We start from the raw sequence: 20,411 nt of genomic DNA, 5'->3' as shown, positions 1-20,411 counted from the left end.
TATATTAAGTGTGGTATGGAAGAACAACTCTGGACTGCACAACAATCAGGAGACTTGAGTCTGTTTTGGTCTGACTTTACTAAAAGATACAACACACTGCAGTTTAATCACTGTTATTCTTAGTTTCCTAGGTTAGATAAAATATGCAGAAATATATCTATATGCTCACTATGGACAGCTAAGAAGGTATCTTGGAGGAGATGGACCTTAAAAGGATAGATAAAAATCAAACGGATGGGCAGTGCTAATAACATGTATACAGGCTACATGTGCTTTGGAGTTGATGAATTTTGTTTTAAATCTTGGTCTTGGCTCTTCCATCTGGGCGACCCTGGACAGTTCAGCTTTCTGAGTCTCAGTGTCCTCAAATCTAAAATAACAGGCTTACTTTATAGATTTAAAAATTAAAGATAAGATCTACATAGAATCAAGCATTATACCTGGCATATAGTAGTCATTCAAAAAATAAAAGCTCTCATTATTAAGAGACTGAGGATAACGGGCATTCCGGAGAGCAACAGGCAGGTAAAGCAGAGGGTGCAGCTGAAAGGTGTGTAGGGGTCTGTCTGTAGGGTGCCTAAATAACCTGCAGGGGAGTGAGGGATGAAGCTGGCCTCACCAGTTTGTAGCTAAAAGCCCAGTTTGGAAGTGGAGTTCTATGGACTTGATTTGAGGTAGTACAGGGTTCAGTCAGAGGTGCAATTCAAGAGACTCCATAGGGAAATCTGAGATAAAACGATGGGAAAATCAAGCACCAACAGAGAAGGCCAGAAATTAAAAGCAAAGTAGCATGGGCAGGACTGGGATCTTGGAGTACAGCAGGGATGGAGCATGGATTATGAACACAAGGGGAACAAGCGAGGAGCATCTAAGGTAACGGCTAGAACATCCCTGAGCTATGTGCAGCTTGACTCTATTCGAGGGTGTGGTGTTAGGGTCTCGTGAAGAAGGGAGGCAGACATCATAGGTTTTATGTTGTACACTACTGGGGCTGAGGGAAGAGGGATGCCAAGACAGTGATGATGCATCAGGTCTGGGGTTCAACTTCTCAACTCCAGTGGCCGGGTGAAAGGTACAGTGAAGCAGTTATTATAAAAGTCTAAGTGCGAGGTATGTGAGCCTGATACAAGGCAAAGGCAATGAGGAGGAGAACAGAAAGAAAGTGACACATGGACCCATTTCAGGGGAAATTTCTGACAGGACATGGTGACTTAGGGGATGCGGCAGATGAAAGAAAGAAAGAAGTGAACAACTACAAAGTTTCTGAACTGTAAGATGAGGAAGACAGTGGTGCACTGAGCAGGAAACATGGAAAGAAGTGTAGGAGACGATGAGTCAAATCACAGCATGAGGATCCTGAAGGTTACAACAGGGCCAGAGCTTCTACCAGCCACCACCCAAACTTTAACCACTTCATTTCCTCTATGACAATACCTATGATTCAAGCTGACGGGGGTTGCGGTGGGAGAGAAAGCAGTAAGCATCAAAAAATTCATGAATTTCATAAAACTTATCTAGCACTTACCTTTACAGCTAGGATTTTCCCACTTGGGACATGATACGCTCTATGGAAAGAAAAAAAAATCACTTGGGATTACTAAACAACCTACAAAATGGCTAAGGACATAATATAAATCTGAATACATCCTCAGTAAGAGAAATAGGATACTTTCAGAGAACACTAATAACAGTGGTAATTTACATTTCTATTGAGGTTCATGGTTTACACAGTGATTCATTATGTACTACCTTAAAATAACTCTGAGTTAATTCTGGTATTATTATCCACTTTTTAGAGCCCAGAACTGTGAAGCATAGAAAAGTTAAGCAGTTTATCAATGGCACAAGTTAATAAGAGGCAGAACTAGACATCAAACCCAAGTCTTCTGGCTCCAGATCCCTTACAACATACTGTCACGGTACGTGGCGGTGTATTCTCTGCTAAGCACAGTACAGAGCCACATAAAATGGGAGGTTTCCCTTTTGTTTATCTCAATTATACACACAGATAAACTGCATCCCTACATTTCATTAAAATAATCTCAAAACACATGGCTTAAGATATAAATTCATGTAAGAAGTCATAGAGTTACAAGGCTGCCATGAAGCAACTAAACCCTTGCACCACAATTATTGAGCCTGTGCTCTAGAGCCTGGGAGCCGCAACTACTGAGCCAGGTGCTGCAACTATCGAAGCCTGCACACTCGAGAGCCCATGGTCTGCAACAAGAGAAGCCACTGCAAAGGGAAGCCCACACACTGAAACTAGAGAACAGCCCCTGCTCACCACAACTAGAGAAAAGCCGACTCAACAAAAAGACCCAGTGCAACCAAAAATAAAATAATTACATTCTAAAAAACCTTCAGAGCCCAGTTCAAATGATCAGATACAGTGAAATAGTTACAATTTAAATCAAGCAATATGAATACATTCATTTGTGAAAAATACTAAGGGAATAATGTTTGCAGAAATAAAATACCATTATATCTCATCAAGACTTTGTGTGTGAAATGAAATGTGTGCCCATGTACTGCACTGACTGCACATTCTGACCACTACCCAGAAACAGTATGCTTTAAATAAAAATTTCAAAACAAACCACATGACATAAACAAGCACTTTTTATGGCAAGTTCATATAAGTATAAAGAAACAAATTAGTTTGGAAGAACTAAAATCTTGCTCCACAAAAGATTTTACATATTAGCCAAGATCAAATCGGTCTTCTCTTAATCCAACTAATGTTAAGGTGTAACTGGGGGTAGGAAAGATGTGGGTGAAAATTTAGCTTCTCAGGAATTTCCCATCCTTACATGCTAAGCTGCAAACTACATTTTCCAGGCTCCCAAATTTTACTGTGTAATGACCTAGCAGTAAACATTTCTCATTTCTTTTATTGTTCTAATTGAGATATAATTGACATGCAGTATTATATTAGTTTCAGGTGTACAACATAATGATTCAATATCTGTATATACTGTGAAATGATCACCACAGTAAATCTAGTTCACATCTATTATCACACAGAATTATTACAAAAATTGCTTATTTCATAAAATAAAAACAAAAACATATATTCCATCATTATTAAAAATGAAAACACCATTTTCTGTTGTTTTGGCAGAAATAATCATGTGGTTGCTCTGAAATTTTTTAACAGCTTTACTGAAGTATAATTATATATGATAAAACTCACTTGTTTAAAACATACAATTCAAGATTTTTAGTATGTTTACAGAGTTGTGTGGTCATTGACAAGTGTTTTTAAAGTGACTGACTTATAGAAATAGTGCAAGTATTTGTAATTTTTCACATATAAAATGTTACAGATTCAGGTACAACTAAGAAAAAACATATATCAATATGTATATAAATCCATATATAGGACTGTTATAAAAAATTCATTCTGCTTCTCCTACATGAGTAGACAAAGGTCAAGACAATTATGGAAGGTAAACTTAGCCTGTATTTTATCAATTAATTATACAGAAATTCAGATATATCTCATGAAAGGAAAGGCAAGCTTATAAAAATCAATTGTTCACTTTACCAGAGAATACTTTAATCTATACAACTGTCTAAAGACTTTTTCTAAACACCAATCTCCCTATTATACATAAATACTATTCAATTATAAAACTTGAATAATTTTTTAAAATTTTATACTTTGTATAAAGTGATATACATTTTCAAAAGCGGAACTCCTGTATTATAATGGTTTTACAACAAATTACCACTTACTTTACTATCTATGTTAACATTAGACTTTTACAATGTATAAAACTACATGTCATGATTTAATTCATGATATGTCTGAACTCATGCCATAAATTAATATCAAAAAGCTTACACTGTATTTTTTCTCAATGCATGACGGAGAAATTGTTGGCCTAAGCCAATCTGAAGTGTGATTTTAAGGAATTTAGCAACTTTATTCCAGGCAATATAACACGTAACATTTAATAATGATATATTATTTTTCTTCTCGAATTATCATGGTGTCTTCTAATGTCAACATTTAAAACACTCTATATTACAAAAACTGAAATGTAAAGATAAATTGAATGCATACACAAGGACTCAAAACAGTGTTGTTACACTGGACAATGAGCAACACCTGGATACATTAGACTAATAGGAGTGGTAGGGAAATGATTAGCAAATAATCTAGTACATACTATATACCATACTGGACAGTTTGGCAACTTAATTAGCTTATCAAGAAAGCCGATCTATTCCAAAAGAAGGATCTCCTATTTCCATCTGAATTAAAAGGGGAGACTTGATGATTTAATTATGACGCACGTTTATTCATCTGTGGAAGTCTCGGTTCGATTTCGAGCAATAAAATGCTGTGTGGTTTGGTTTACAGTGCAATGACAGTACCAAATTAACATTTAATTTTCAAGAAGAAGTGGAAGACAAAGGCAATGCCAGGCAAGAGTCAGTTGTGTCCCTTCACTTTGCAAATGGCATTCTACCCAGAGACAAGGAATTTGTTTACTTTCAGTGGATACTGCATCTCAATTGTCTTGACCTTCCTCAACACATTAACTGTAAAGTGATTAATGAAGTTTGAATGGAGGCTCTGGTTACACCAAAAGACAACTATACACCTCTGCATTGTTTTAATTAACAGCTAACACTTCAAATTAGTTTGCTGTTGCCACAGTAATTACCTGTTCCAATGAGTGCATGAAGGAAGCACTTTTATAAGTTATTTTTAGTTCTGAGTCCTTGAGCATTCCACTTTGTTTGTGACCAGCACAGAACTTCTGGAAATAGTCCCAGCCCTTAAAATTGAGCACACAATCTATATACACTTTAGGACTGTAAAAGCTAAGTAGCCTGGCATAAATTTTTTGAGTATTTAAAATAACAAGGAGACAGCAAAAGAGAACATCTATACTTTTCATCCTTTCTTTACTTTCTCTTTCCATTTGGAACAATAGGTTCCATATGAATAAACAAAAAAGTTGGTACTAACCTTTAATTTTGGTAGCATAAATTCAGACAATGTATTGAGCAAGTCAGTAATATTGAGTACTGTCTTATCTAATCCCTCCCTTTTAAGGTAGAAATATCTAAAAGCCAGGTTAAAAAACTTGTCCAAGCATACACAGTCAATGGCAAAGACAAGACTGGAACTGAGGCAGAACATACGTATTCTAGGAACTAAAAAAATATGTGGTAATGTTCAAGTTTTCCTAACTGCATTCTAGAGCAGGGAAACTCATAATTCAAAACTTACAAAGGAGCCACCCTATTTCAATCAGGCTAAGACCGTCACACTAAATCTTTCCCAGCAAGGAAGCATTCTGCAACCACTGCCAACCTGTCAGGGGAGGGAAAGGAGGGAAGGCTGTATGCTCTAGACACTGCCTGGGTTCTGACACTAGCTTTGACACTTTCTGTGAACATGGACTGTTATCAACCCTCACCTTGTCTCTTGTGCCTTAAGTCTGAAAAGGGGAAATTGGTCCCTATGTTATAGACTTGTGAGGTTTAGGGAGATAAGTAAAGCATACAGAACAAGGCCTGGCACAGAGTAAGTGGGTGTTACACGTTAGGAAGCTAGAAAGTTTCCAGGGTAGTTGGGTGTTTTAAGAGTAAAACCACTAAAACAGATTGAAAAAGCTCCATTTTCTGCTTCTGCAAATCTCCTTTATCCACAATACTCACTCTGTTCCATAAAACATCTTTCTGCCTCAGGCCCTTTCTACCTACATCTCAGCCTGAACCACTCTTCCTTCAATATCCACTTGACTTGTTCCATCACTTCCTTCAGGTTCAATGTTACTTCTCTGAATACCCTATGTAGAACAGCTCATTCTCTCTTCCTTTATTCTTTATAGAATTCATCAACACCCTACACAATATGTTATTTGTCTCCAACGACTAAAAAGCAAGCTCTGTGAAAACAAGGACATTTTGTTGTTGTTGCTCTATATGGTATCTCCAGTGCCTAACACTGTACTGGGCAAATTTTATAAATATTTGTTGAAAGAATGAATAAATTGCCCTTTTAAAAAATTATTGGTTTAGATTCTAAACCTATTAATATCCAATTTTTCTTTTCTAACACACATATAAAAAACTATCCTTTAAGTATGATTTGGACTCATGAGTTTTCACATATGGTATCTTTTCACTGTTCAGTTGCAAATATTTTTGTCCCATTATAATGTGCTACATGACCCATAAATTATTCAGATGGGTGCATTTTAATTCTCAAATGAATGAGAGGTTTAACATTATTATTATTAATTTCTGCTTACAAATAGCTGTGAAAAGAAGAGAAGCGAAAAGCAAAGGAGAAAAGGAAAGATATTCCCATTTGAATGCAGAGTTCCAAAGAATAGCAAGGAGAGATAAGAAAGCCTTCCTCAGCAATCAATGCAAAGAGAGGAAAACAACAGAGTGGGAAAGACTAGAAATCTCTTCAAGAAAATTAGAGATACCAAGGGAACATTTCATGCAAAGATGGGCTCGATAAAGGACAAAAATGGTAGGGACCTAACAGAAGCTGAAGATATAAGAAGAGGTGGCAAGAATGCACAGAAGAACTGTACAAAAAAGATCTTCACGACCCAGACAATCACGATGGTGTGATCACTCACCTAGAGCCAGACATCCTGGAATGTGAAGTCAAGTGGGCCTTAGAAAGCATCACAACGAACAAAGCTAGTGGAGGTGATGGAATTCCAGCTGAGCTATTTCAAATCCTCAAAGATGATGCTGTGAAAGTGCTGCACTTAATATGTCAGCAAATCTGGAAAACTCAGCAGTGGCCACAGGACTGGAAAAGGTCAGTTTTCATTCCAATTCCAAAGAAAGGCAATGCCAAAGAATGCTCAAACTACCACACAATTGCACTGATCTCACACGCTAGTAAAGTAATGCTCAAAATTCTCCAAGCCAGGCTTTAGCAATGCATAAACCATGAACTTCCAGAAGTTCAAGCTGGTTTTAGAAAAGGCAGAGGAACCAGAGATCAAACTGCCAACATCTGATGGATCATCAAAAAAGCAAGAGAGTTCCAGAAAAACATCTATTTCTGCTTTATTGACTATGCCAAAGCCTTTGACTGTGGATCACAATAAACTGTGGAAAATTATGAAAGAGATGGGAATACCAGACCATCTGACCTGTCTCTTGAGAAACCTGTATGCAGGTCAGGAAGCAACAGTTAGAACTGGACATGGAACAACAGACTGGTTCCAAATAGGAAAAGGAGTACATCAAGGCTGTATATTGTCACCCTGTTTATTTAACTTATATGCAGAGTACATCATGAGCAACTCTGGGCTGGAGGAGCACAAGCTGGAATCAAGACTGCCAGGAGAAATATCAACAGCCCTAGATATGTAGATGACACCACCCTCCCTATGGCAGAAAGTGAAGAGCAACTAAAAAGCCTCTTGATGAAAGTGAAAGAGGAGAGTGAAAAACTTGGCTTAAAGCTCAACATTCAGAAAACTAAGATCATGGCATCTGGTCCCATCACTTCATGGGAAATAGATGGGGAAATAGTGAAAACAGTGGCTGACTTTATTTTTCAGGGCTCCGAAATCACTGCAGATGGTGATTGCAGCCATGAAATTAAAAGACGCTTACTCCTTGGAAGGAAAGTTATAACCAACCTAGATAGCATATTAAAAAGCAGAGACATTACTTTACCAACCAAGGTCTGTCTAGTCAAGGCTATGGTTTTTCCAGTGGTCATGTATGGATGTGAGAGTTGGATGGTGAAGAAAGCTAAGCACCAAAGAATTGATGCTTTTGAACTGTGGTGTTGGAGAAGACTCCTGAGAGTCCCTTGGACTGCAAGGAGATCCAACCAGTCCATCCTAAAGGAGATCAGTCCTGGGTGTTCATTGGAAGGACTGATGTTGAAGCTGAAACTCCAATACTTTGGCCACCTCATGCAAAGAGTTGACTCATTGGAAAAGACCCTGATGCTGGGAAGGATTGAGGGCAGGAGGAGAAGGGGACGACAGAGGATGAGATGGCTGGATGGTATCACCGACTAGATAGACATGAGTTTGGGTAAACTCCAGGAGTTGGTGATGGACAGGGAGGCCTGGCGTGCTGTGGTTCATGGGGTCACAAAGAGTCAGACACGACTGAGCGACTGAACTGAACTGAACTGAAACTAATTGTATTATAGCCAGAAAAAGTGATCTGTAAGTTACAAACTTAAGTGAGACTTGCTTTGTGCCCTAGTATATAATCAGTTCTTATGTTTTTTATACCTGTATATCCTCTCAATATGATTGATAAAGAGTGTTACATGATCATGTGATCAGCTTGTTAATGATGATGTTAAAGTCTTCTTTATCTTTTTTATTTGTTTCATCTATTGATTACTGAAAGACAATTCTCCTACTATGATTGTGGATTTATTCAGTTTTCCTTGTCAAGCTTTTTGGGTTTTTTTGCTTTATGTATTTTAAGGTTATGTTATTAGCTATATACAAGCTTAAGACTATTACATATTCTTTTTGTTCTATCATCATATAGTAGTCCTTTCTATCTTCATACCTAAAATCAAAAAAAAAAAACCCCACAAAACTTTCTCCCTTAAAGTCTGCTTTGTCTTATGTTTTTGTTTTTGTTTTTTTTTTTAGTTCTACCAGTTTATTGCTACCAATCCATCTCCCTCCACCCTCATGCACGGATGCTCAGTCATGTAATCCCATGGACTGCAGCCCACCAGGCTCCTCTGTCCATGGACTTTTCCAGGCAAGAATACTGGAGTGGGTTGCCATTCCCTTCTCCATGTCTTATGTTAATATAACCACGCTAACTTTTTATTGATTAGTTTTTTCCTAATATCTTTTCCCCAGCCTTTTCCTTTCAACCTCTCTCTGTCTTCATGTTTTAGGAATATATTCTAAAATAGTCGAAAATAGCAGATAGCTGTATTTAAGTTCCACTTGACCAATCTACTAACTGGCAATATCAGTCAACATATATCTATAATTATTGATTCATATAGATTTATTTCTACCACCTTATTCATTTACTTTTCACCTCTCTCCCTCTACTATGTGAAAGTCACTCAGTCGTGTCCGACTCTTTGTGACCCCATGGACTATATAGTCCAGGGAACTCTCCAGACCAGAATACTGGAGTGGGTAGCCTTTCCCTTCTCCAGGGGATCTTCCCAACTCAGGTATTGAACCCAGGTGTCCCGCAATGCTGGCGGATTCTTTACCAGCTGAGCCTCTACTATACTGGATTGTTATTTAGTTGCTAAGTTGTCCAACTTCTTAGTGACCCTATAGACTGTAGTCTGCCAGGCTCCTCTGTCCATGGAATTATCCTGGCAAGAATACTGGAGTGGGTTGCTATTTCCTCCTCCGGGGATCTTCCTGACTTAATTGTCAAACCCATATCTCTGAAGTCTCCTGCACTGTGCCACCTGGGAAGACCTGATACAAGTACATATATCCCCTCTTTTTTGGATTTCCTTCCTATTTAGGTCACCACGAAGCATTTGAAAAACTATTTATTTATTTGGCTGTGCCAAGTCTTAGTTGAGGCATGCAGGATCTTTCGCGCTGTGGCATGTGAGATCTACTTCTCTGACCAGAGACTGAACTCAGACACCCCAAAACTGACACTACAGAGTTTAGCCACTGGACTACCAGCTTAGTCCCCTGCCCTCACTCATGAATGACAGTTTAACTGAGGCAGTTATTTCCTTTTTATCTTGTGAGGATACCATTGTCTTTCAGCTTTCAGTATTACTGGTGCAAGCTTGCTATCCACAATTTGCTGGCCAATAAATGCCACTGAAGGTTCTTGGACAGAAGAGTGGTATGATCAGACTTAAAAATCCTTACTCTGGCTGCAGATTGCCACAATACTACTTGAAAGAGCAAGGAGCACTTAGAATGGTGTTACTATAGTCTACATAAGAGGGGGTAATATGAATCTAGGTAGTATCACCAGATGTGGAAAAGGGGACATAGATAGAAGACTTTGGCCAGATATAATTTATGACACATGGGGATGAGGAAGCTAAACCTAAAATCTCAAGCAAAGATCATAGAATTATGGTGTTTATTAACAGATAGAAGACTCTTATCTAGTCATCTTTAAATATATAATCCTGCACTTTTTAGCTTCATGAGGGCAGAGACCACATCAACTTCATTCAACAATGTATATAATAGCATTTGGCAAAATACTTAGCACATCATAGATACTCAAATATTTATGAGTTAATAAGTAAATGGTGTAGTCAGGAAACGGGAGAAAGAAAAAGGAAACGGGGAACTAACAATTTCTAACAGTCCACAGAATTATTCTAATTTCCATATGTTGTATGTAACATAAGCCACATTTCACAGGTAATAATAGAAACAAACTTGGGGATATTAAGGTAATAAGAATTCATGAATGGCAGGTATAAGATTCAAATTCAGGTCTATTTCAATTTAATGCTTGTGTTCTCTCCAGTACAGACAGAGTATACACAGGGAATGATTTGAAATAAGTTTACTTCAGGATACTGTGCATGTTGAACATGGAATTCAGAAGAAGAATGCACTAAAATTCCACATAGCATACTCCCTATCCCATGGTTCACGTTTCCCTATCTTGTGGTTCCACTAGCATCAACTACTCTGTTTTATGATATGTCACATGTTGCTGTTAATACTATTTTTCTTCAAAAGTATTATGTAACTTCACTAGTATATGCTTCATTTAACCATACTGTAAACTCTAATTACCAAACAATACTATAAATTCTTAATATAGGGTCTGTATCTTATCCTATTTTATTGTAAGTTTCAAGTCAAGGTCAAGGTTCATTCTCTTCACTGCTATATCCCCCAATTCTTCCAGAGTATATGACACACTCTCTGCTTAGATACCTAGTTTTCGTATTTAATAAATAATGCATATCTCCAGCTGCCAAGCACAATGGTGGGCATTGTGGCTGGGGTAGAGAACAAACCAGACAAGGTTCTTGCTTTCCTGGAGCTTACTTTCCAGCAGGGCAAGACTGACAATAATCAAATAAATACACAATATGTCACGTAGCAGAAGTGCAACAAAAAAGACTAAAGGTAGGGATATAGACAGTGATCAAGATTAGGGGCATTTAAAAAAAAATATTATAGGTAGGAGGAAATTAAGGAATGCACCTCTCATTCAGCTATATGTGAGCAGTAAAGGAGAATATTATTTAGATATCAGAAAATGAGGACTGTGGGCAGAGGAAATGTTGAATTCAAGGCCTTAAGGTAGAAGTGTGTATTTGACATGTGTGTGGAAGTGGAATAAGCAAGAAGACTAGGTATGGAAGACAAAGTCAGAAAGGTAATGAGAAGACGAATTGTTTAGTACCATTTAGACCATGGTGAGGTCTTTGGCTATCATGCTGAATGATATAAAAAGTCACAGGGTCATATGGAGAGTTTAAATTCAGAAAGATCATTTTGACTGTTGGGTAAAGAGAATTCTTTGTAGGAAATTAAGGACAGAAACTAGAACAGTAGCTGGGAGGCAAGAGATAATAGAGGCTTAGTATATGGTGGTAGGTCAGAGGTGGTCCGCTTGCTGAAACAGCTTTGAAGAAACACCAACAAGATTTGTGGGTTAATATAATGGATGGTCTGGGAGAAAAAGAAGAAAGAAGAATGACTGGAAAGTCTCTGTCATGAGCAGCTTGTAGAACGAAGTTTCCATTTACAAAGATTAGAAAAACTAAGAAGGAACAGATTTTAGAGGAAACGAAGAACTCCGCTTTGGGTAACTTTGAAATGCCTAAGACATTCAACTGGTAATTAGATATGAGTCTGAAGTTCAGGGCAGAGGACAGGACTGGAGATACACATTTGGGCTTCATCAACATATAGATGATATGTAAAGCCATGAAACTACAAAATCCCATTTGGGAATTTTTTAAAAATATTTTTATTTATTTATTTGGCTGCATTGGAGAAGGAAATGGCAACCCACTCCAGTACTCTTGCCTGGAAAATTCCAGGGATGGAGGAGCCTGGTAGGCTACAGTGCATGGGGTCGCAACGAGTTGGACACGACTGAGCGACTTCACTTTCTTTCTTTCTATAGTTCCTTTTGGAGAAGGAAATGGCAACCCACTCCAGTGTTCTTGCCTGGAGAATCCCACGGACAGAGGCGCCTGGTGGGCTACAGTCTATAGGGTTGTAAAGAGTAGGACACAACTCAGCAACTAACACACACACACATTTGGCTGCATGGGTCTTGGTTAAAGCACACGGGGATCTTCAATCTTTGTTGTGACATGTGGAATCTTCAGTTGAGGCACACGGGATTCTTAGGTGTGCATGCAAACTCTCAGTTGCAGCATATGGGGTCTAGTTCCCTAACCAGGGATCAAATCCAGGCCCCTTGCACTGGGAGCACAGAGTCATAGCCAGTAGATTACCAGGGAAGTCCCTCAATTAGGAATTAAATTAAATAGAGATGAGGTATGAGGACTGGACCCGAACAACTCCAAATTGAGAAATCAGGGAGCTGAGAAGAAACCAGTAAAGGAGCTGAGAAGGTACAGAATGTATGCCAGCAACAGAACCCACAGAACAGTATGTCCAAGGCCCTGAATGTTGGTGTTACACCTCTGACACTGCCAAGTGCAGTACCTTGCTCAGGGCAGGTATCCAAAAGAACATGGGACTTACTTCAAAAGCAGTATTTGGGGACAAATGCAACTAATCTTATTATTTTCTATATGAAGATGGGTCTAGTACAATACACACAAGGTTAGAAGTGTGTTAACTTTCATCTAGTTCCTAATAAGACTTTATTAAAAGATACATCAATCCAAAAAACTAAACAGAATTCCTATAAGAATCTTTAAAAGTAAGGAAAAGGAGAAATTTGAAAATGAAATATTAAAAAGTCCTACATTCACACAGGACATAAGGGAGAAGCAACCTGTGTTCACATTTCAACATCTGGACTCCCACACAAATTTATGTCATGCGTAAGATCAATTGCATCTGTATTTTACAATGTTTACTGAAATTATTTATGCTTAGAATTTCAAATTCTAGGAGAACTGAAAAAATATGAATCGGCCCAGATGACTCCTGTTCACAAAATAAATAACCTAGAGCTGATCATATATTTTCTGATAAAGCTTGTATAATCTCATACAATTAAAGTAGGCATCTAATTTCTATGCCACTATTCTACATATTAATTTCAAAATACTTTCTAATCAAATTATTTTCAATTATGAGAAGAAAGAATTTATCATAGGGAATATTTGTGCTTCTCTAATTGTGAGGTAGGATATAATTTAAGAATGGGGGACTGACCTATGATCTGATTGCAAATATTTCATATTTCAGCATAACTTATAATATGACATGTGTAAGTGTCCCTCTGTTAGTAAAACAGTCATCAAAATGACTAGGGAAAAACACCTCCTCCCTTTTTTTGCCTCTTAGAGCCAGGATTTCAAGAGTAACTGCATGTATGATGACTTTTAATCATGATAGCAACACAAGAACACTAAAATGACAGCATTGCCACTGCTCTGTGAAGGGGGCAGGGCAATTCTTTCACATATCATATGGAATAAATGCCACTGACTTAAGTTCCACTCTCACAGAGCACACTGCATAAAAGGTTAGCGAAAGGTGGGATGCAATTACTGTGAATTATTTATAGAGCACTATCAATTGTTGGAAATTCTCCAAATGAATGAGAAACTTAAGAAAACAAGCCAGTCACTAAAATGGTGAAACCAGTAGCTAAGGTCTGGCTTAAGAAATATGTACATACACAAACAAAACAAAAATATTTTGTGAGATTAATTTTTTTAAAAAACCCTGGATGTTGTCTTTTAATGCAATGACATGCTTTCAGGAACCAAATGTAAACTAGCTATGGTTCAGTTAACGAAAATTTTGTTTTATTGCTTGATCGTTTTAGAGATTTATTCTCTCGGTAGGTTTCTTTGGGGGTGGATTTTACCAATATGTCACATAACAAAATAGCCATCCAAAGAAAAAAAAATTCAAATAGTTTCAGGGAAATCAACACTGACAGTTGTTGTCTCCCATAATAGATAAACACATTAGCCAGGCTCTAGCTGTTAAAATAGGAAATCCAAAGTAAACAGCAGTTGTAAAAAGCTTTTATATAAACTGTACTAGTTCAAATAGCAGTCTATGCCAACGTTCCTTCTGCCTAAAAACCCATTACAAATGCTGACTACTGATTGTAAAATGATTTATGGTTAAGCAACAGGGCCCCCCAGACTGTTTAAGTATCAAATCAGACATGTTATTAGGTCACACATATTAACAGCTCTTTCAAGATGCTGATCATACACAGGGCTCAAAAACCAACCTGATGTTTAATATAGAGAACTTGGCAGGGTTAGAAAGAGTTCCAACCAGAGAAGAGCTACTTTAACTCTACATTTTATGATTTCTTCTTCTTTCTATTTCCTTTGGTTCTCCTTTTTACTCCCACATCTGTCTCAAAGTTAATGTGGTCATCACTTCCTCCATATTTCTTTCATAAGTTGATATAGCCTGATTCAAGCCTTTAACATCAACTAGAGTAATGTCTTTTAATACATGGCCCAAGTACCTTTGAGATTAAGGAGGCTATAGTCACAGTGATCTCTTGATCAAAGCTTCTGAAAGAATGTTAATGAGCAAAACAGAGGCAAGAGAAAGCCCAATGATGAGGATGGGAGAAAAATGAGGCAACACATGTGGGAGGGAAACACGAGTATCTTGAGGATTAACTAGCTAGGAAACTTCTTTCCTGAAGTGGCTTGATTACAATATCATCTCTGCTCATAGTGGAAAGCTAACAATAAGTCACTTTCCAAAATGAGATACAAAAATAGCTATTTCAGAAAACCTCCTTCTACTAATAAGTAACATTCAATTGTGCTTTGTGGTTTATAAAAAGTTTTTTATATAAGGAAGCTATTTAAGTTGCACAAAAATGTGTAAGGCAGATATTCTTATTAGCCCCACTTTACAGATAAGGAAACCAAGGCTTGGTGGGGTTCATGACTGCTTCAAGATTCTTACCTCCTAAGCTTTGGAGAACTCTTTTTGGAAAAAGTTGGCTTAAAACTCAACATTCAAAAAAACGAAGATCATGATATCCAGTCCCATCATTTCATGGCAAATAGATGGAGAAACAATGGAAACAGTGAGAGATTTTATTTTGGGGGGCTCCAAAATCATTGCAGATGGTGACTGCAGCTGTGAAATTAAAAGATGCTTGTTCCTTGGAAGAAAAGCTATGACCAACCTAGACAACATACTAAAAAGCAGAGACGTTACTTTGCCAACATAGGTCCGTCTAGTCAAAGCTATGGTTTTTCCAGTAGTCATGTATGGATGTGAGAGTTGGACTATAAAGAAAGCTAAGCGCTGAAGAATTGATGCTTTTAAACTGTGGTGTTGGAGAAGACTCTTGAGAGTCCCTTGGACTGCAAGGAGATCAAATCAGTCAATCCTAAAGGAAATCAGTCCTGAATATTCTTTGGAAGGACTGATGTTGAAGCTGAAGCTCCAATACTTTGGCCACCTGATGCGAAGAACTGAATCACTGGAAAAGACCCTGATGCTGGGAAATATTGAAGGCAGGAGGAGAAGGGGATGACAGGATGAGATGGTTGGATGGCATCACCTACTCGATGGACATGAGTTTGAGTAAGTTCCAGGAGTTGGTGATGGCCAGGGAAGCCTGGAGTGCTGCAGTCCATGGGGTCACAAAGAGTAGGACACGACTCAGTGACTGAAATGAACTGAATTGAACTGACTGAAGCTTTGGGGTGGGCTGTGGGTTCAAGTTCCTCTGCAGCCAAATCCAATGCTTGTCCCAAACAAGCCTGGTCTGAACATAAACGGGCTGCTTCTAGATCCTCTAATTCCAGTTGTCTTCAAGGTTTTCTCTGGATATGGTCAGTGCTGGTTTTTAAAAAGCAATAGGGAAAATCGATTGAATGACTCACTTTTCAGAGTTGCATTAACTTTTTCAGGCCACTGGGGTACAATTTACTAAATTACCTCTCCTAGAACACTAAATAGTACCCTAGTGGGTCAAAGAGTAAATGCACCTCTGAAAAGTGAGCCATTTATCCCCTTCTTCCCTGTAGTACCAGATGTAATCTGTCCCCTATGACAGAAATATTAACCCATTTCCATTAAAAACTCAAGAAATTGTCCCACACAAGAGAAAATGAGTATGGGGAAGCTTCCCTGGTAGAGGAAAACAAAACAAACAAACAAAAATCTCTCTTCTATAACCCTGCCCACACTACTGGTGAAAAGTCAACATGTATTTATATGAAACTACTGGGGTTTTATTCACTGGAGATTGATTTTAATCAAGGCCTCAAAACACAACAAAAAATACAAATTCAAAGCTGATGGTTTTCAGCAGGGAGATGCACAGGACATCATGATGGCTAGTTTCATCCTGTACTGCAGCATTTAAAAAGTAAAGCTCAAACATATATCTTGCGTGTGTAATACGATATATATCACAAATGGTGGTTCTTTCACATATCTCACTATCCTAGAGGTTATCCCTTTGACACAAAAAAACCTTCTTGGCTAGCAAATAAGCACATTATTACTTCTAATCTTTATAAAGGCAAAAGTCTCTGTATACATTTGAGTTGCCTCAGGAATGGTTATTGGGTGATTTAACAGTTGCTAGATACCTTAATAAAGCCAAACTTTAAGTTTTCAGCACTGTTAGTCTCTTACTCTTCTGGAAGATGGCTATGCAATGAAAATAAGACAACTTTAATTTAAGAATCATCCAGCTTCTAATTAAACTGCCATAGGCAGCTGGTTGGATAAGTTTTAATCAGTTTCAATCACCTATTGATTGGTATACTGAAGCCTAAAAAATTAAAAGTAAAAGATGATTGGGGAATTGTCCCATCTCAGAACAACAGTAGAGGCCTCTGTAAATAACTCCTCTTTTAACCATCAGCTAAATGAACACTTCAATACTGCAGTACAAAGTCTTCTGCAAAATTACTTTAACTAACAAGCAGAAATTTATCAGCTTCAGCCAAAATCAATGCTGAAATCAATTTGAACACTGGTTGTGTCTAAAGGGGCTCATTGGCAATTTAGGGAAATTACACCATGTAAATGCCTGTGCTTTAATTGAACAGTTTCATCAACTAGGCTGTGATTGCTGTCCATTCACTTATTTACTTTCGCTGCAGCTACCATTCTGCAAAGGAATGGCTTTTGTCAGGCTGAAGAGAGGCACTTTATCTTCATTTTGTGCACTTTTGTGCATAACAGACTTCATGAAACTGGCATATCATGACTAGGGTCAAAACAAACCAGGAGGGACTTTTTCCTTTAACCTAAAAAATGAACAACTCTCAAACTACCATCATACTTTACACCATTCAGGGAGAGTCATCTTTAAGCAAAGAAAAATCTTTGCTTCTATGTTTTGGACAACAGAAGAAAGTATTTGGATTCTAAACCAAATTCCACCATGTTCTTCTTTTTGAGGTATCTGTAGCAACTTCCAAAAATATATAAACTGCATTAGAACATTCTCTCAAAAAATTAAGTAACATTTTGTTTTACAAAGTCCTTTGAGATTTAGTCAAGAGGAGCTGATTCTCCAATCTATTCAGGAGATTAAGGCTTAAAGATATCACATATATTTTTAAAGTAAGATTAACGAGAGGAGAAAGGGAAAGGGGTCTGCATGGGAGGAAGAAACCAGACTTGTTTGTAAAGATCAGAGGCCAAAAACATCTATAAGACTCCAACAACAATTTAAATACATACACAAAAGCACTCAGAAAATCATGAGCAATGAAAAAAACCCAAAGATGCAATTTCTGCAGAACTATACGTAAAACTGACTGAAGTCTGGAGACAGGAATTAATGTTTTAAATACCGGGTTAATCACTTAGTTCAAAGATTACAAATTTCAGGGAAGGTGAGAAGAAAGAAGACAGTTGTTTGTTCATATGAGTCATCTGTAAGGTACACATGCCTGATGCAAAAAATAAAAATACAAAATACAGCTGTAGTATATGTGCTAGAAAATGCCATCAGAAAGTTTTAGGCTTGCACATAACCTTAGCTCCTCACAGAATCAAAATGTAATTGTTTACTAAAAAGGGCACTAGGAAAGCATCAAGAAATAAGAAAGCATGAGTTTCAACAGTGGCTCTAGCCCTTGCTTTGCCTTAACTCCTCAGAGAAATCCCTTGATTTCAGGATTTCATCACAGGTTACACGATGTTGGTGACACCTATTCTACCCAGCTACATTCCAGCGTTGCTGGCGTTAACCGTTCGCATGCGATGGTGGCCCAGGGTGGAAACAGAAATGCAGCCATACGATTCTGAGCGTCCGCTTCATCCTGGGTACATGAAGGCAGGGCCTTAAAACATTTTACTAGGCTTCTAGGGAAGCAGAGAAACTTCTCATTTGCTTTTTCAGTCAGTTACCCCAGGCTTACACTCTGCAACACTAAAAAATTAACTTTCAAAAAAAGTTAAAAGGAAGAAAAAACAAATGGTGTACAGAAACTAAACTCGGCACATGTGCTGTAGTAAAAATTCACTCTGTAATTTTATCCCACCTATCATTTTCTCTACAACTATAAAATTTCATTGGCTATATATTTTGTTGCTCAGACAACGTAAAAATATATTTCATTCATAGTTTTTAGATAACTTTTCAGAAAACTTAATTATAGTTTAATCAGAGCTTTATGTTTATTGACTATAGTATATTGTTACATTTTGTTTCTATAGTTAGTAGTGGTAATAGAATCAGTATGCCTGAGAATCTTACACAATGTATATTTTCCAAGTACACTAAGCTTGTTAAAATACTGTATTGATTGTGCCCTAAAGCAAGTTCTAATTTTGTCTGAACATTTTTCATTTCATTATTTGAATTCACAAAACAAAAACCACAGTTCTGCTTTGAGCAATAATACTGTACATTCTTTTCCTTTCCTTCTTTTGTAGTACTAAGGAGGAAAAATATGGAAATTTTAGGGTCAAGAGGATAACATAATACAAAGTTACACTTAAAAAGCAAAGTAATGTTTAAAAAAACTTGATGCTTAATACCCAGAGCTTAAGTCTCTATTGCTGTTTCCCCCTCTCATTTAGTAACCTGTTCCTCCAATTCCGTTTTAGTGCACAAATCAGAACCTAAGTGTATTCGACTCCAGTAAGGTAGCAACTTAACAGGAATGTGGTCTCTTATAGCAAGGTAACCAAAGACAGAGCAATGGAAAACAAAAAACAAAAAACTGTGGCAGAAAGTTATACACAGTAAATGTGGTTTGTACTTTCCAGTGAATTATTTTCCAAAAAAGCAATTTAAGTAAACACCCTAGATGCTATGGTATACAAATATTTGCTTGTGCTATATGCTAAACAAGAGCCTTTAATTTTCTAACACATCAGATACTGTAAAATAGTTTAGAAAAATTTAATGTGTCTTATAAATCAAGAAATGCTCCAACTCCTCTAGCACAACCATAGAATTAATCTCAGGATCCAATTATTAAATTCAAAGCTTTTGATAAGTAAAGAGACCCAAAGGATAGACCAAATAACAAGTTATGTTGCCATAATTCTGTCAGTGAAGTAATGGTTGTTTTAACATCTACTAAAAAGCCTCTAAAATTAACAACTAGAGATGGTACATCACTGACTTTTAAGATCATGTATTAATTTAGATCTCACATTGAAAAATAATTCGGGTTAAAAACTGAGAAACTTAAAAGAGAGCAGATGACAAAAGGAAAACCATGGCTTGAGAAGTAGGCCTAAGTACTGATGTAGTGTCAGAAGAAATTTGAGGTGGACAACTCGATGTTTTGATACTGAGTTCTAATCTTGATTTGACCATGGGCATGCCACTTAACCCTTTCAAGCTTTATCTTTCTCACTAGCAAAAAGAGGCTAAGTATACCAACCATGCTTCTTGGCAAGGATTTAGCGAGATCTCAAAGATCCCACATCATCAGGCTCCTTCCCATTTCTCCACCGTCCCCTGAGCTTGCTCTACTCCAATTCCAATCACACTCCTAGACACAACACCTTCACACCCATCTCAGGGCATTCTCCACAGAAGTTCCTTCTGCCTGGATTCTGGATTCCCAGATTCTCCCATGACTGGCTCCTTCCTGTCCTTCAGGTCTCAGCTCCAATATCCCCTCCTCAGATAAGCCTTGCTGAGCATCCCTTACAGCACTTGTATGGTCTGATATCATCTTACTTCGGTATTCATTTTCTTGATTGCTGTCTGTCTGCCCCTCTAGAACAAGCTCCAGGAGCACTGGCCACTTTTGTTATTCACTACTGGATGGCTTTGGCACAGAGTGACTCTTGGTGAGTATATGTTCAACG

The 20,411-nt window shown here is 37.7% G+C and overlaps 1 protein-coding gene and 1 long non-coding RNA gene across 13 annotated transcripts in view; both read right to left on the bottom strand.

Moving 5' to 3' along the window:
• MAP2K5 (mitogen-activated protein kinase kinase 5) overlaps positions 1 to 20,411 on the bottom strand; it is a 262,303-nt gene that overhangs the window by 175,837 nt on the left and 66,055 nt on the right. For all 12 annotated transcript variants that reach the window (XR_014060033.1, XR_014060035.1, XR_014060034.1 and 9 more), the window contains exon 9: positions 1,526 to 1,565. Coding sequence is in view for 9 of the 12 variants with exons in the window: in XM_081511849.1 (XP_081367975.1) it covers positions 1,526 to 1,565 (40 nt within the window). In the remaining 3 variants the exon portion in view is untranslated. The remainder of the gene's footprint in view (positions 1 to 1,525; positions 1,566 to 20,411) is intronic.
• Positions 8,606 to 20,040, bottom strand: LOC145514313 (uncharacterized). The gene is made up of 2 exons (XR_014060042.1): positions 16,758 to 20,040; positions 8,606 to 8,754 (listed from the first exon to the last, which is right to left on the bottom strand). It is a non-coding gene; the product is annotated as an uncharacterized LOC145514313 (long non-coding RNA).

The sequence above is a fragment of the Giraffa tippelskirchi genome, chromosome 7, assembly GCF_054371585.1.
Source record: "Giraffa tippelskirchi isolate mGirTip1 chromosome 7, T2T-mGirTip1v1.2.pri, whole genome shotgun sequence".
NCBI lineage: Eukaryota > Metazoa > Chordata > Mammalia > Artiodactyla > Giraffidae > Giraffa > Giraffa tippelskirchi.
The sequence above is the reverse complement of the archived record's forward strand: the minus strand, read 5'-3'. Positions and strand labels throughout refer to the sequence as shown.